General features: G+C 41.7%; 1 protein-coding gene across 3 annotated transcripts in view; it reads left to right on the top strand.

Moving 5' to 3' along the window:
• The window catches only part of ZNF366 (zinc finger protein 366), a 60860-nt gene that overhangs the window by 1582 nt on the left and 44677 nt on the right, over positions 1 to 14601 (top strand). For 2 of the 3 annotated variants that reach the window (XM_059694361.1, XM_059694358.1), the window contains exon 2: positions 4577 to 4748. The exons of the other annotated variant lie outside the window; for it this stretch is intronic. In XM_059694361.1, coding sequence (XP_059550344.1) covers positions 4601 to 4748 — 148 coding nt within the window. In that variant the 5' untranslated portion in view covers positions 4577 to 4600. The remainder of the gene's footprint in view (positions 1 to 4576; positions 4749 to 14601) is intronic. 3 annotated transcript variants of the gene reach the window in all.

The raw sequence follows: 14601 nt of genomic DNA on the forward strand, positions 1-14601 counted from the left end.
TCATCAATGTTTCTAACTATCCCTCTCCCTTCCTCTCTGTAAAAAAATCAATAAAGTATATATATTTTTAAAAACTTTACTCAAAATCTTTATTCAAGAGCCATCCTCTTAATAAGAGTGAGAAAATATGATAGAACTGGATTGTTATGTAGGTCTTGTTCCACTAGCAGACTTTTTTCTTCTTCTCCTTTCTTCAAGAGACTTTCCTTAGGAGCACTATAAAATGAGCAACGTCAAAGAGACGTGATGAGTGAGTGCCTGCTTGAAGATGCACAATCATTCTAATCACAGTTGGAAGTGGTTTCCAGCTCCCCTACCACCTACCCTAGGCTCCCATTTCATAGATCTGGTCAGAAGGTAGCAGGAACCGATTGGATTGGGCACTTTGCATCTTTTATCAGCAATTGTGACCCCAGTGGAAAACTCAGGGCTGCGATCTTGACTTGCTTCTTTCAGTTTCGCTTTTCCTTGATAATGTATTTAATTTTGTGCCCAATTAAAACAACATCACAGAATGTTCTCCAGCTTGGGTTACTGGATAGACACATAAAATGCAACACACTATTTTTAAAAAGTGACAGCAGAGTTGCATTGACTAAAGACGAGGAAGGCAAAAGGTGATATGCCACTGGCATCCACAACAGCCCCCCTTCTAGCACGGGTCTCCACTGCGGCCTGAGGTTATGGAGCTTGGGAGATCTTCTTTTCTCTTAAAGAAAAAAATATATTCAATATTTCCGTTTTGTTAAGTCATTTGCCATGAGAATATTTGATGGGGCAAACAAATTCAGCTACTGACAGAGAAAAAGCCATTGACTAGGTTAGTCTGGTTAGTGCCAATCTGTGTTCACTCCATTCCAAGGAGTGAGCTGGCATTTGTGGAAACTTCCAGTGTGTGATTCTTCTCTGGGGTCATCAGAGGCTCTTTTGTGATATCATCAGGGGAACTCCAGCCTGGAATGGTCCAGAATTTGACACACAGAACATGTTATTAATTAATTGGCGCCAAAACTGTACACATACTCTAATTAAATTACAAATATGTCGCATAAATGTGATGTTAGGCTGTGTCCTGTAGGTCTGTGTGCTGGGATGTGGCTCAGAGCAACTAAAGCATGGGCTTTGTTGTTATACAAATAGGGGTGTGAATTCCAGTTTTGTGACTTACTGACTGTGGGCCTTATTCCAGGTAATTACTAACCCCTTTAAGCCTCAGTTTTCCCAAATGTAAAATTGCATCAACATAATAGACTTGTCGTGAAGATTAAGTAAGATTATTTATGCAAAGCATTTAACAATGTTGGCAAGTAGTGGGAGTCAATGTCAGTTGTAACTTTTTAAGAGTCGTTTTATTACTTAAGGGCACTGTATTTTTTTAATGTAGGAATAGAATACACCTATTGTAATTTGTGTCATACTTCTTGATCAATACTATGCCAAGGGTCTATCAGAACAAAAATTATTCCTCATAGGTTTCAAGTTGGGCACACATTGAGTGAAGATTATTATCCTGAACCCCAAATTCTTGTAAAATAAAGGAAGGTAGAGGCAAATGTTTTGATGTTTCCTTTGATAATGGCGGAAATGCCAGATTTAGCCTCATTAAAATGCCATCTGTGTTCAGCAGAGCTCTGTTCAGGGGAAAGTTTGTCTTGGAATAAAAGTTTTGAATTCAGATGAATGTTGGAAGAGACTGCAGTCATGCTGTAGACCTTTCATTCTCCCTTTCACCCACTTCCCAAGCTCTCGAGCTCTGTGTCATTGGTGACCTGGCTGGGGAGGGTTGCAAACACTTTTGTTGGAGACCATCGTGGCAGTTCCATGACAACCAGAGAGAAAAGGACTTGAAGTAACATGCTGCCCCACCCACCAAGGGTTCAGCGCCCTCAGAGATCCTGCCTCAAACATTTTAGTATTGAGCCACTTACCTTCACACCCATAAACAGAACACAGGTGTCACCATTGTGTGTGTGTGTTTGGGGGTTATCCAGCTGCTATTTTTCTCTCACTCTAAACTTTAAAACAAACATGCTGGTTAGTTGGTCAAGTAATAATGGTTCTTTAACTTAGATCTTAATTCAACTTCCCTCTCCACTTTCCAAAAGCAAAGCATACAACTGCAATACCCACCCAAATCGACCACCAATAACCCAAACCCATGAGGTTCTTTAGTTCGAATTAGAGGCTCTGATACAATAGAGATTTGTGTGGACAACTTAACCTTCAGAGAGCAAATGGAAGCTGGGTTGTTCTAGCACAGCAGTTCTCAACCTGTGGGTCGCGACCCCTTTGGGGGTCGAACGACCCTTTCACAGGGTCACCTAAGACCATCAGAAAACACATATAGCATATCAAATATTTACATTACGATATATAACAGTAGCAAAATTACAGTTATGAAGTAGCAACGAAAATAATTTTATGGTTGGGGGTCACCACAACATGAGGAACTGTATTAAAGGGTCGCAGCATTAGGAAGGTTGAGAACCACTGTTCTAGCAGAAGGTGTCTTCCACCGCAGCTCAGTGCAGGAGACAAAGGCCAGACGGAGTCAGATGTTTCAGTTCTGTTCTGCCACCTCCTGTGTGGGAGACTTGACAGGTTTCTTAACTTGCTTGGACCTCAGTTTTCTCACCTATGAAACGATGGGATTGGACCAAACCAGTGATTCCTAAGGTGGTGTGTGTGTGTGTGTGTGTGTGTGTGTGTGTGTGTGTGTGTGTGAATGTACCAGAGCTCACCTTCGGGCTTGTTTACACCCTTCTCTCCTGCCCCCTGCACTAGAAGATTTATGAGATTCTGACGCTGACATCCTGCGATTCTCTCAAACGGATGGTCAGTGTCTTGTTGTCTTCTTCAGGGTTGCACTGACAATAAATAAAAGCATATGTTTTAAGACCCATGCTTTTAAGTGGAATTACTATTCTGTTTTGGATGTTCTCTCTAGAAATTAGTTTTAAATATATCAATAGTTATTCTAGAAATCGTATAAAGTAAGGAATATGCTAGTCAGTCAAGCAATCTGATGAGACTGATCAATGCTCTTTAGCTAGACATATATAAATCGTAAAAAAGCAAGTACTGAGATCTATAAATATTGTGGTTCTGTATGCATGGCTTTTTTTGATTTATGCATTTCTGTATTATTTACATCTTATAGTGAGCATGCCTTCTTTCGGTGATCAAGGATAACACAGATACTACATTTTCCTATTCACTATTTAAAAAATATTGGTAGAGTCAATCTCATAAGTTTCTTTTGGTTTTACTTTGTCTCTACTTTGGAAGAGCAAATTGATTATAGTGTTTACAAAAACAACACTCAGAAGTCATGTTGAGTCTGTTTTAATTATAAGAAAAATCTGTAACTTATAGAAAAAAAAAAGTTGTTTTGATTTTCCTGATTTTATTTCTGCCTAAATCACTTGATATTTTTCCTCCTATGTTTATATGGCCAATAAAGTAAACCGCCAACAGACACAGGTCTCCATCTGACAGGAACAGAGGCAACACATATTTTGATGTACACTTTCAGAAACAGCTAGCCAAATGCCAGCGACATCTAGACGAAAGAACGACCTCTAGAGAAAAGAGTAAGAACACATCTTCATCCAAAGTTATGTGTGATCTGTAAGCTCACGAGAAAGCAAGTATCATGAGGACAGGGACTTCATGTGTTCTCCTGTATGCCCAGAGCCTCGAACAATACATGGCATATAGATATAGTAGATGCACAACAAATATTTGCTGAATAGATGACTTAATAAGTAAGTGGGCTGTAGAGTACAATATACTGCCTTTATATACTGATAAATGCAGCAGTCAATAAGTGAAAAAGTTAGTCAGACTTTTTTGGGGTTCTGGACAATGCCACGCCAGCTTGCCATATTGACCCCTCCTCTACAATGACTGGAACTGTGGCTGGTTCCACCATTCTGTGCATGGGCTGCTCCATGCAGATACCGTGCCAGCTTGGGGAGGTTGCCACCCACTTGCTCGTGGAGATAAACATTTATCAGATACACATGAAACACTGTTGGTTGCATTTTATTTTTCATGTGTTTTCTGGGCAGATGATGGGCTAGCAGATTATTTCTGGCACGGGAGACAGAATGGTCATTTTTTTTTTCCGTGGCTAAAAGAGCCGTGAGCCAGGATTCAGCCTTGTAGGAAACGCTCAGCGCTCCCTGTTTTTTTCGGCAGGGCTGTAAACCCAAGTTAAAGGGATGCCACTTGGGCTGAGTTTATACAAACACGAGGGGGTGAGTTCAGGGAGGGAAGTGTGACATCCTTGTGGAGCACAATGCCCTTTCCTTTATGTAATTAGGCCATGGAGACAGCCAAATGACCAGGTCCCGGGTGGAGGCAGTTCTGCACTTATTTGGCAAATTTAAAGTGATAAATATAAATACAATAATAACTTTGGGGGTGGGTCTAAGGTTTCTGTTATTTGTGGTACAAACAAAAGAAGCTGTCTCTCTGTTTACATCGATAAAGCCTGTCTCTTTAGTGCCAGGTACCAGGGCGCACACAGGCAATTCTGACCCATTCTCCTATTTTCCTTTGCTACGTTAAGGCCTCACTTAAACCTTATTCTCTGATGGCGACGGGTCGTAAGTGGGAGAATGAGATAACCAGACGAGCACCACCACCCTCAATGGCAGCATTTATGGAGGAGTCCCTATCACGTTTGGGGCCTGCCGAGAGCTCTACAGACATCCTTCCACTTAATCCTCCCATTCTAAGAAGTAGGTGCTTTCTTACCCCCACTGTAGAGATGAAGAAAGGCAACCACCTTGCTTAACAGAAACTACAAGTGAGTGATGTGTTCGAGGTCACCAGGTTGATTTGCTTGCTTGCCGGTTGCTCGTTAAGGAGGAGGTGTCATCTGTAATTAATACATATTTTTAAATTAAGTATCCCTTAAGGCAGTGCTCCTCAAAAGTAGTCCAAGGACCAACAGCATGACGTCACCTGGGAGTTCGTTAGACTCTCAGGCTTCGTCCCAGACCCCCCGCATCAGAATCAGCATGTTAGGGCGAGCTCCATGTGATTCAGGTCTGAGCAGAACTACTTTAGGGCTGTGCCCTGATGTGTACACAGATTGATTTTGGAGTGTAGGTCCCTGTTCCAAAGAGTTACCAGGTTAACTTTGACCTTGTCTGAGACAACATCGCTCCCTCCCGGATAGCGGTGTTACTGGACAAGTCTTGGGTCTCTTCAGCTCTGGGCAGCATTAGGCATGATTTCTGTGATCTCACTCAGCAAGTTAACCCCATCCCGAGGAACCCTGATAATCTCAGAGAGGAAAGGTCTGGGATACTGCTTTTCAAGTGGGTTCTGAGCACCAAACTTCAGAATCACCTGCGGCGGATTCCTAGGCCTTTCCCCAGGTCTAATGAATCTGGGGAGGGGCCCAAGTCTCTGTCCAGTCCACAAAAATATTGGCCCAGGGTAAGAAAGTCTCAGCAGGGGCAGTGGCAAGTATTTTAGGGACATCACCCCAAAAAAGATGTTCAGCTTTTTCAGCAGTTTGAAAAAATATTTAGAAGCAACGGTGCAAGGGAGAGTAGCTCAGAGTCATTCCAGGAAAGAGAGAGACTCTGCCAGCTTTCTCCTTTGCTGGAGAATGGGGACAAGAAGCCCTGCTACTGCCTTGTGTCCTCGGGGAGAAGGGGGGCCGGCTCCCCAGCATCAACACCAAGGGGCAGATGCCAGAGCACACACCTCACTCTCCCCAGTTAGCAAACCCTGCGGAAAGAATCCTTCGAGTTTCCTCTGCACTGGGGACTCACCGTTCTCTCTTGGAACAGAAATCAAGAGGGGGCTATTGTTGGAGGGGTGGGGAGAGGAAGCAGGGCCGGAAGACAGTGAGGGAGAGGACCGGAATCGCCTCTGGTTTGCTTCAGCCTGGACACAACGGGGCCTCTGCCTGGATGGAGATGGTGGCATCTCCCCCTTCGCAGAGCCCCTCTGGTCTTTGTCCACGGGAAGTGAAAGGAGAGGAAAAGCTGCAGGCCTCCAGTGCTGTTTGGTGGAACACCCACCACGACACGACGCCACTTTGTTTCTTGCTGTTTCTCTAGTTCACACAGTTTTCTTTCCCACAGCCTAGTGGAACTTCCTCTCCTCACCCCACCCCTACAGACTTTTCAAGTTTAAAAAAATGGACAGCCGAAACCGGTTTGGCTCAGTGGATAGAGCGTCGGCCTGTGGACTGGAGGGTCCCGGGTTCGATTCCGGTCAGGGGCATGTGCCTGGGTTGCGGGCATATCCCCAGTAGGAGATGTGCAGGAGGTGGCTGATCGATGTTTCTCTCTCATCGATGTTTCTAACTCTCTATCTCTCTCCCTTCCTCTCTGTAATAAATCAATAAAATATATTTTAAAAAAATGGACAAAGAGAGGTCTTCCAGCATTATCCTAAAACCTGTGTATACTGGACACTTTTAAGGTGCTAAGGAGCACTATACTTAATCCGTAAAGACAGGGTTTCTGAGCTGCCAGAACTTGGACTCTCAGAGTGAGGAATATGGGAATTCCTAGGTATAGCGAGAATCCTGCCCCTACCAGATATTTTAAGAGATATGGGCAAGGAGGGACTATTCTGAGCATCGTCTTGACCGTCAGGGGCCATCAAAGAGTGCAGCCAGTAAGTTGGGGTCTCCTCCAACATTATCCACAGCTCTCCTGAACCCGAGTCACACCCTGGCACAGTCACCCACCTCTGGCTCTATGAAGTTCCCCAGGGGCGGAGAGTTCTTACCTCCCGGCTGCAAAAAAGAAGGCTAAACTTTGATCCAGGGAATAGGGGTTTGAATGTGCTGGTTGACACATAAAAATATGGCTATCAGTGAACCCAAATGTATATGGAAAATTTAATATATGATAAAAAAATATCATTGCACTTCAAAGGGGAAAGTTCTTATATATTTATTGATGTTGGGACCCCTATGTAGCTATTTGGGGGAAAATAAACTTATATCCCAATTTCTTAAATTAAAATAAATTCCAGGTCAAAAATTTAAAATGTTAGAAACAAAAATACTAGAAAGAAATGGAAGATGAATTTTTTTTTAATCTTGGGGTAGGGGAATTCTTTCTAGTTTAACCCAGGCTTAGCATTTATTATACATTTTATTACATTAAAATAAAATCTCCTATGGGGCCTAAACTCAATAAATAAGGTCAAAAGACAGACAAAAAACTAGGGGAAGCATTTGTAATATGTATCATTAAGAACTTACTATGAACAGAATATGGGAGAGTGACATGAAGCACACATTTCACATAAAATGAAATATACTTGACTCTTAAATGTGTAAACAATAAAGACACTCATCCTACTTCATAAGAAAATGCAAATTAAAATGATGAGATGCCATTCTTTACCTACTCAATGAAACAAAAGATGTAACATTTGTTAGCATACAGTTGGTGGGTGGATAAACAAAGGGTGGTATGTCTATACAACAGAATACTCCTCAGTAATGAAAATAAACTCCTGTTATATGCAAGTTGTGGATAAATCTCAAAAACATCATGCTAAGCAGACACAGTACTACTTAAGGAGCCAGATATACAATACATATTGAATTATTTCAACCATATGTAATTTTGAAAAGCACAAGATTATGGAGAAAGATTAGTGGTTCCCTGAGGTTCAGGTGGAACTGGGATTGACTGAAAATGAGCAAAATGGAACTCTTTGGAGGTGTTAAAATTATTTCAAAATTGTATTTTGTTAATGACTTCACAAGTGTATAAATTTTCAAAAACTCATCACACTGACACTTAACGATGTGTGAATTTTATGTTATATAAATTGACCTCAATAGAGCTGTTAAAAAAGTTTAAAATAAAAAGAATGAGGCAGCTCTATATGTTCTGATAATGGAGCAATCTCTAACCTGCATAGTTAAGTTAAAAAAAAGCAAGATTCTGCCAGTGTATAGAACACTATAATTTTTGTGTAAAAATGAAGCCTATTTTTGACATGCATAAAATATTTGTCTTTGGGTAGGGCATGAGATGGCTGAGATGGGGAAAAGTGTGTAAGGGGAAAATTTTCACTGTATATCTTTTTGCACTTGATCAAAAATAATTAGAGAGAGAGAGAGAGAGAGAGAGAGAGAGAGAGAGAGTTAGTTTTGAGTTCCACATCTGCTCTGTGATCATGGGCAACTGCCTGAGACTCAATTTGCTCTCTGTAAAATGAAGGAGTTAGACAGTTGGTCCCTAAGGAAACTTGTGACTTTGAGTTTTATACTCTGAGAGTTTAGTTAAGGGCGATCATCTCACACCTGTCTGCATTCCTCTGGTCCTTTCCTCACCAGCATGCCATCGCTGCCACATATAAAGCCACAACCAAAGGCTTTGTCTTTTCTCACTCAGATACCTCTCACTTTATTGGGTCCCCGTCCTCTTAACAACATGTAAAATATGGGTGTCAACCAGGGTGGGAAGGCAGCCCAGAAAGTCAGGTATGTGCAAGACAGCCTGGAGGAGAGGTTACAACCCACATCTTAGGGGCAACTGCTTGACATCAAATCCCCACGCCCTTATTTGCCATGGTGTGACCACAGGTAGTTGTAATTTCTCCATCTGCATGGCAGGTATAAAATCGCACCACCCTCTTAGGGTTTGTTGTAAGGATTAAGAGTGAGAATTCATGTCATTGCTTAGCACAGAGCCTGGCAATATTCAATAAATATTACCCCTTTTAATTATTAATCCGAACTCCTCTGCTTATGGACCCTGGAGCTTTCCTGACGGCATTGAAGTTATCAAGCTGTGTACTCATTAACACCATGAACTGGGAGTGATGAAATGGATTTTTTTTCTTTTCAATCCACAACCAAAAGGACAGACTGCAGTAATTTCTGCTGCCCCCCAAGCCAATGTCATTGAGGGAAACTTCTTCCAAGATTTCATCCCTTGGAGGCAATTATATCCTGAAAATGTGACGAATGCAGGCTGTAAAATTGCAAGCTTGTGGCATTATGCAGGGGGTTGAACCAGTTAAGCAGCAAGTTTTTATTTGCATAATAAATGTGCCTTAAATTACATTTGAATCAAAACAGCATTAAATATTAATATTAGTGCCATTGTATAACTCCCTCTCCATGGTAGCCATTTAATAAATATGAGTTGCAGCTTCAAACTGAACCAGAAATTTCTATCACCATGAGGTGCACATGCCTGTTTTCTCAACTCTAGCCTCAGTGCAGCAAAGCATGGGACTATCTACACCAGCAACCTGTGGTTCCTGTCACTTCAAGCTTCTCAGCCATAGGCAGCAGCTCCCCTCCCCCAGAATATCTATATCTATATCTATATCTATATCTATATCTATATCTATATCTATATCTATATCTATATCTATCTAGATCTCTATATATCTCTACATATAGTGTTATGTATATAGTGTTATATATAATGTTTATATATATAGTGTCCCCCCCAAAAATGTATAAACACACTTGGAATAATTATAAAGGCAGTATTTATTAAAATACATTTTCAAAATTGAGCTAGCAGCTATTAAAGTGTGCATATATATATTTTCTCTTAGTGATAGCTTGTAAGTGAATTGAATTCCTCATATGTAAGGTACCCTTTTGCATGCACTCCTGCTTTACAGATGATCAGATCACGTTCTAGAACTAGATCCCAAAGGCATGGTTTAGTTTAGCGGGTGGCCTTGCACACATAATTCGTTCATGTGTGTCTGCTCTCCCTAACTACACTGGAGCAATATTTGTCAGGGCTGGGTTATTAACCATTTTTCTACTCTCCAGAATAAGAGCTGTCTAAATTCTTTCTGGTCCCACGCTAATTCTGAGATCCTCTGAAAAGCCTCTTGCTGTCCTCACTTTAGAAATGAGGAAACTGAGGCTCAGAGAAGATAAAGGATTTGGATCTCTGGGGAGTGGGCGGGGCGGGGGGGGTGTCTGTGGAGTTATTGCAAGGAGTCGAGGAGTAGGTGTTTAGATGTCAAGTGTCTAATGTTTGCAAACTGACTAAAACAGTATTTTGAAAGTGTGTGAACCTCTGTTTTTCCAATCGGGTTATAGTGTAGTAATTAATAAAATATAAATTAATTTAAAGATGATACTGAATTCAAGATAGCTTTCAGTTATTTTGTACTTTTTCTAACTTACTGGGGGTTTGCAAAATAACTTTATTTTTAAAATTTACAAAGGAAGTCCTCACGCTGAGAGGCCCGGGAACCACTGCAGTAGGCCAAAGCTGGGCTTCACTAATACATTGCAGGGAGGTACTTTGCATAACCGTGGTCTTCTGGTGGCAGCGAGCTTCTCCGTTCTTAAACTGCTCCCTAGAGTAAGTTGGTATGTTTGGTAGAAGTCTAGAAAGCTTCTGGAAGTATACATCATTATTGTTTAATTTCTTCCCTCTAACAACTATCTATAAAAAAAACTGACTCCTTCCTGTATTATCTGTGTGACTTTGGGCAATTTGCTTAACCTACATGTGTCCAGTTTCCTCAATGGCAAAATGAGGAAAAAGACTACTCCCTACCTCATAGGATTCTGTGACAGTCACATGAGTCGACGTTTTTAACACACTCTTGTTGCAGTGTGTTACACACGCAGCAACATGTTGCTGGTGTTGTTGCGTTAGGCACCACTTTCCACTGTTTTCGACGCATAATCGGGACTTGTTAGACATTCTTGGAGTTGGTTAGTGAATAAATGTAAACTAGGGATGAAGGGCAATTCTAGATATGTAATTCCTCATCTACATTCCCTTAGTCACAGGCAGGCAGTTGGGGCACCTGCGTTTAGGCAAATACTACACTTGGGAATATTGGCTTCAGTGAGTTCAAGCTAGAAAGATGCTGTTTCTTTTGGTCCAGCAAACTTTCCACATGTACCGACTTTATGTGTTAGAGTCATCAGGACGTGTACTTAAGGGATCAGCAGAAAGTGTCTGGGCTTGGAACTGGTGCCAAGTACAGGCTTTATTCCTCAAGAGGAAACGAGGCCAGTAGACCATTAGGTGGAGAGAAGCAATGCTTTCTTGCCACAAACCAAAATGCTGAGGACCACAGTTATAAGAGGGTCAAAGGAAGTTAGGATGACCTTTCATAGCAGGCTCAATATTTACATAGCTTAAAATTTCACTTCCAGATCATCCCACTGACAGTTCTTGAGCTTTATTACATAACACTGGAGCCGGAAAGAAACTTTTTTTTTCTTCAGTGTTTGCAAAATATGGTGTTGAAGATAGAAGATAAGTGCATGTTGCTAGATTTTAAAAGATGGCCTGCCCTGAGTTTCACTGCTGGCTGACATGGTTATTTTAACAAGGTCTCAGACAGATGGGTCAATAAAAAGATATCAGCTTCTCAGAATCGGCTCTTTTTCCAAGACCCGCCAGTAAAACTCCTGGAAGCTACTGCTTCTCGGCTGTCCCATGTGATGGGGCTCTGTGCTGGTGCTATAGACACGAAAGGGATAAGATCCAGTTTAAGTCTTCCAGAAGTTTCCAGTAAATTAACGGTTATGGAGATGAATGATTCCCTTGTCACCTCCATCCATTGGCCCTTTTTCTGCCTACCAGGATCACAGGAAACAAATCCAGTCCATTTAAGCCTCAGCTCTTCGAAGTATTTAAGCATACGCTATCAAGGCCCCAGGCCTCCAACCCACCTCCTTCATGACATGCCAGGTTCCGTCAGCATCTCAGTAAGATGTGGGCTCATGTCTCCTCACCTCTATAAACTCTCTAGTTTGGCCCTCTCCAAATGTTTGACCCAGAACGGCCCCTCTCCCCATCCCAATGGTTCGGCCAGTGCACAGTAGAGCCAGGCTCTCTGAGGCCCATTTACAGGGTTATAGAAGCTGCTGGGATTCTCCCTCAAAAGATCCAGATGAAGAGGCTTGGAGTAAAAAGTAAGGAACTTGGACTGAGAATTATTGGTTTGCCTTGTTATTTTTCTATCTGCCCATCCCTAACCTTGTCTTAGGTCTTCCTCCTTCCTTTTTACAACCATGAAAATATCTTCTTACCAGGGTTGTTAGGAAGCCCAATATTAGTATTCTTACTATTTATTGAATGCCTTTTTTTAATACCAGAGGCTTCTAATTTTTATTTTATAATAAAATAAATCTTGTAATAACCCTGTGAGATGGGTTATTATTTTTTATCGCTATGTTCCATGTGAGGAAATTGGGGCTTAGAGATTAAAGCAACTTGTCACAGTTGAAGCAACTTCAAAGGTTGTACAGCTCTGTCTCATCTGTATTCCATTCCTTTTTCCTTCTCTTCTTCTCAAAATTTTCAACAATTTGGAGACCCACAGCTGTAATGAATGCCTTCTGAATGGATTAATTGGGATTTACCCTTTGAGCAAAGCTCAAAGACATGGCTTTCCAGAGTAATTTTAGGTAGGAACATTTTCCCTCCTGAGTAAACTTAAACACCCGAAAAAGGTATTAGGCTGGTGGCCTAATTGAGTAAGTTGCTAAGTGATTAACTCTAAGTATTTACTCAAAGCAGCAGCAGTGACCCGGTGGGCTTCTCCTCTCATAAAGCCACAGCCTGCATCAGGTGGAGGAAGGAACAGGCCTCTTAAGGAGCCAGTGAGGAAACAGCTAAAAGCTGAGGTCTGACCATCTTCATCATTCTCACTGAAACAAAGGCTGGTACTAAGTAGAACAAAGACCCCACCTCCCTCCAGGACAGATAATCTGCTAAAGGAGAGTCAGAACTGGGTCCCCATGAGATCCCCGCGCCCTGATCCCAGCTCCACGATAGCAGCACAGTGCTGGGGGGTGGAGTGTTCTCTGTGGTTGGAAATTTTCAGAGTCCATTAGTTTTACTTTCTGGCTCATTTCTTTCATAAGGCTGTTAGCTCCTTTTTTGTAAATTCCAAAGACCCAGATTCTCTTCCTATCCTGGGAATTCCCAACTGGGCTCCACGCAGGGGCTCTCAGCTTTTCACCAGGGTATTAGGAACTACTTTAAGAACTCTTGAATTAAAGTTTATTTTCATTTTTCTTTCATTGAAAAAACTCTGAAGAGTAGCATAGCTCATGGCTGATAAGAAAGGGCTGGGAAGGATTACAACCCAGAGACATTGGTGAGGGAGGGAAGAACTCACATTTATTCAGCATGCGTTGTGTGCCATGCATATCACCTATTGGGTATCCCATTTAGTCTTTCTCCAGGTCCATGAAATAGTGTATTTGTCAGAACAGACTGTTTCATGCTTTAATAACAAACAGACTCCAAAAAAAGAAAGAAAGAAATCAAGGATGTATTTCCCATCTCATCACGTGTCCATTACATGACGCAGCGGTAGCTTTGACTTGGGTCATCCTAACTTTTGGCTGATAGAACAGCTATTGTTGGAAATGCTTGAGGGAAATGTTGCTATGGCAGAGGGAATGAAAATTATGTGGAATCATAGATTGCTTTTCAAAGATTCCACAAGGAAATGACACATGTCACTTGTGCTCACATTTTATTGGCCAAAGAAAGTCTCCTGGTCATGTCTACATATAAAGGGAACAGAAAAATGCAATCCAACCATGTTCCCACAACAGCTAGAAATATTTAATGAATAAGGTGTTATTATGGCTGAGAAAATGGATGCCTAAGAAAGTTAGTAGGTGGTGGAGCTGGGATTCAACGCCAGGTTTTCTGACTTTGTCTCCTGAGCTCTCTGCTCTCCAACATGCATGTACATACATGATGCTGCACCTTCACTCCAAATGCCATGTTAGGCTAAAGTGTCCTTGGGGCTTAAGGAGATACATATGCACGTGTACCTGGGTGTGGGCAGGTAGAGCCAAATCAGACTTATTGTGGCTCAGCCTTTGTTTTATTTTACCCATCCCATTTTCTTTAAAGATCAACACATTCAGTGTGAAATCATTACGTAATAGAAGTTTCAACTTTGAACACATGCCAGATTTTTCTTTTTTCTTTTTTTTATTATAAATTTTATTGATTTTTTTACAGAGAGGAAGGGAGAGGGATAGAGAGTTAGAAACATTGATGAGAGAGAAACATCGATCAGCTGCCTCCTGCACACCTCCTACTGGGGATGTGCCCGCAACCAAGGTACATGCCCTTGACCGGAATTGAACCTGGGACCTTTCAGTCCGCAGGCCGATGCTCTATCCAACGAGCCAAACCGGTTAGGGCCAGATTTTTCTTTTTAATCATAATCTCAAGTGTAATAGGTTTCCTTGCTTATTGCTTTTATTTTCGGAGTAATGAGATAAAGACCACTGGGCTCTTAGTTTGGTCAGATTGCTGCCTGGTGGATGTTCAAGGACCAGGGGAAGGGATGGCCCAGATTCCCTCCACTGCTAAGAGTCTCCAGGAAAAAAAAATTCTTGCTCACAGGAACAATAAAAAATGAGACTGATTCCATAAGCCCTAGAAAAATCCATCCCAATATCTCATCTCCCTGGAGCCCAGAGGAAAGACTGTTGTGTCAGTTCTTCTCAGACTTTTTAAATCTACTGCTAAGTACCCCTATTGGGAGAGAAAAATCTGGAAAAGAAATCCTGAGTGGTCTGCCACAGGTGGAATTTCAGACTTTAACCTGTCCTGATTTCTTGCA

The sequence above is a fragment of the Myotis daubentonii genome, chromosome 4, assembly GCF_963259705.1.
Source record: "Myotis daubentonii chromosome 4, mMyoDau2.1, whole genome shotgun sequence".
Taxonomy (NCBI): Eukaryota; Metazoa; Chordata; class Mammalia; order Chiroptera; family Vespertilionidae; genus Myotis; species Myotis daubentonii.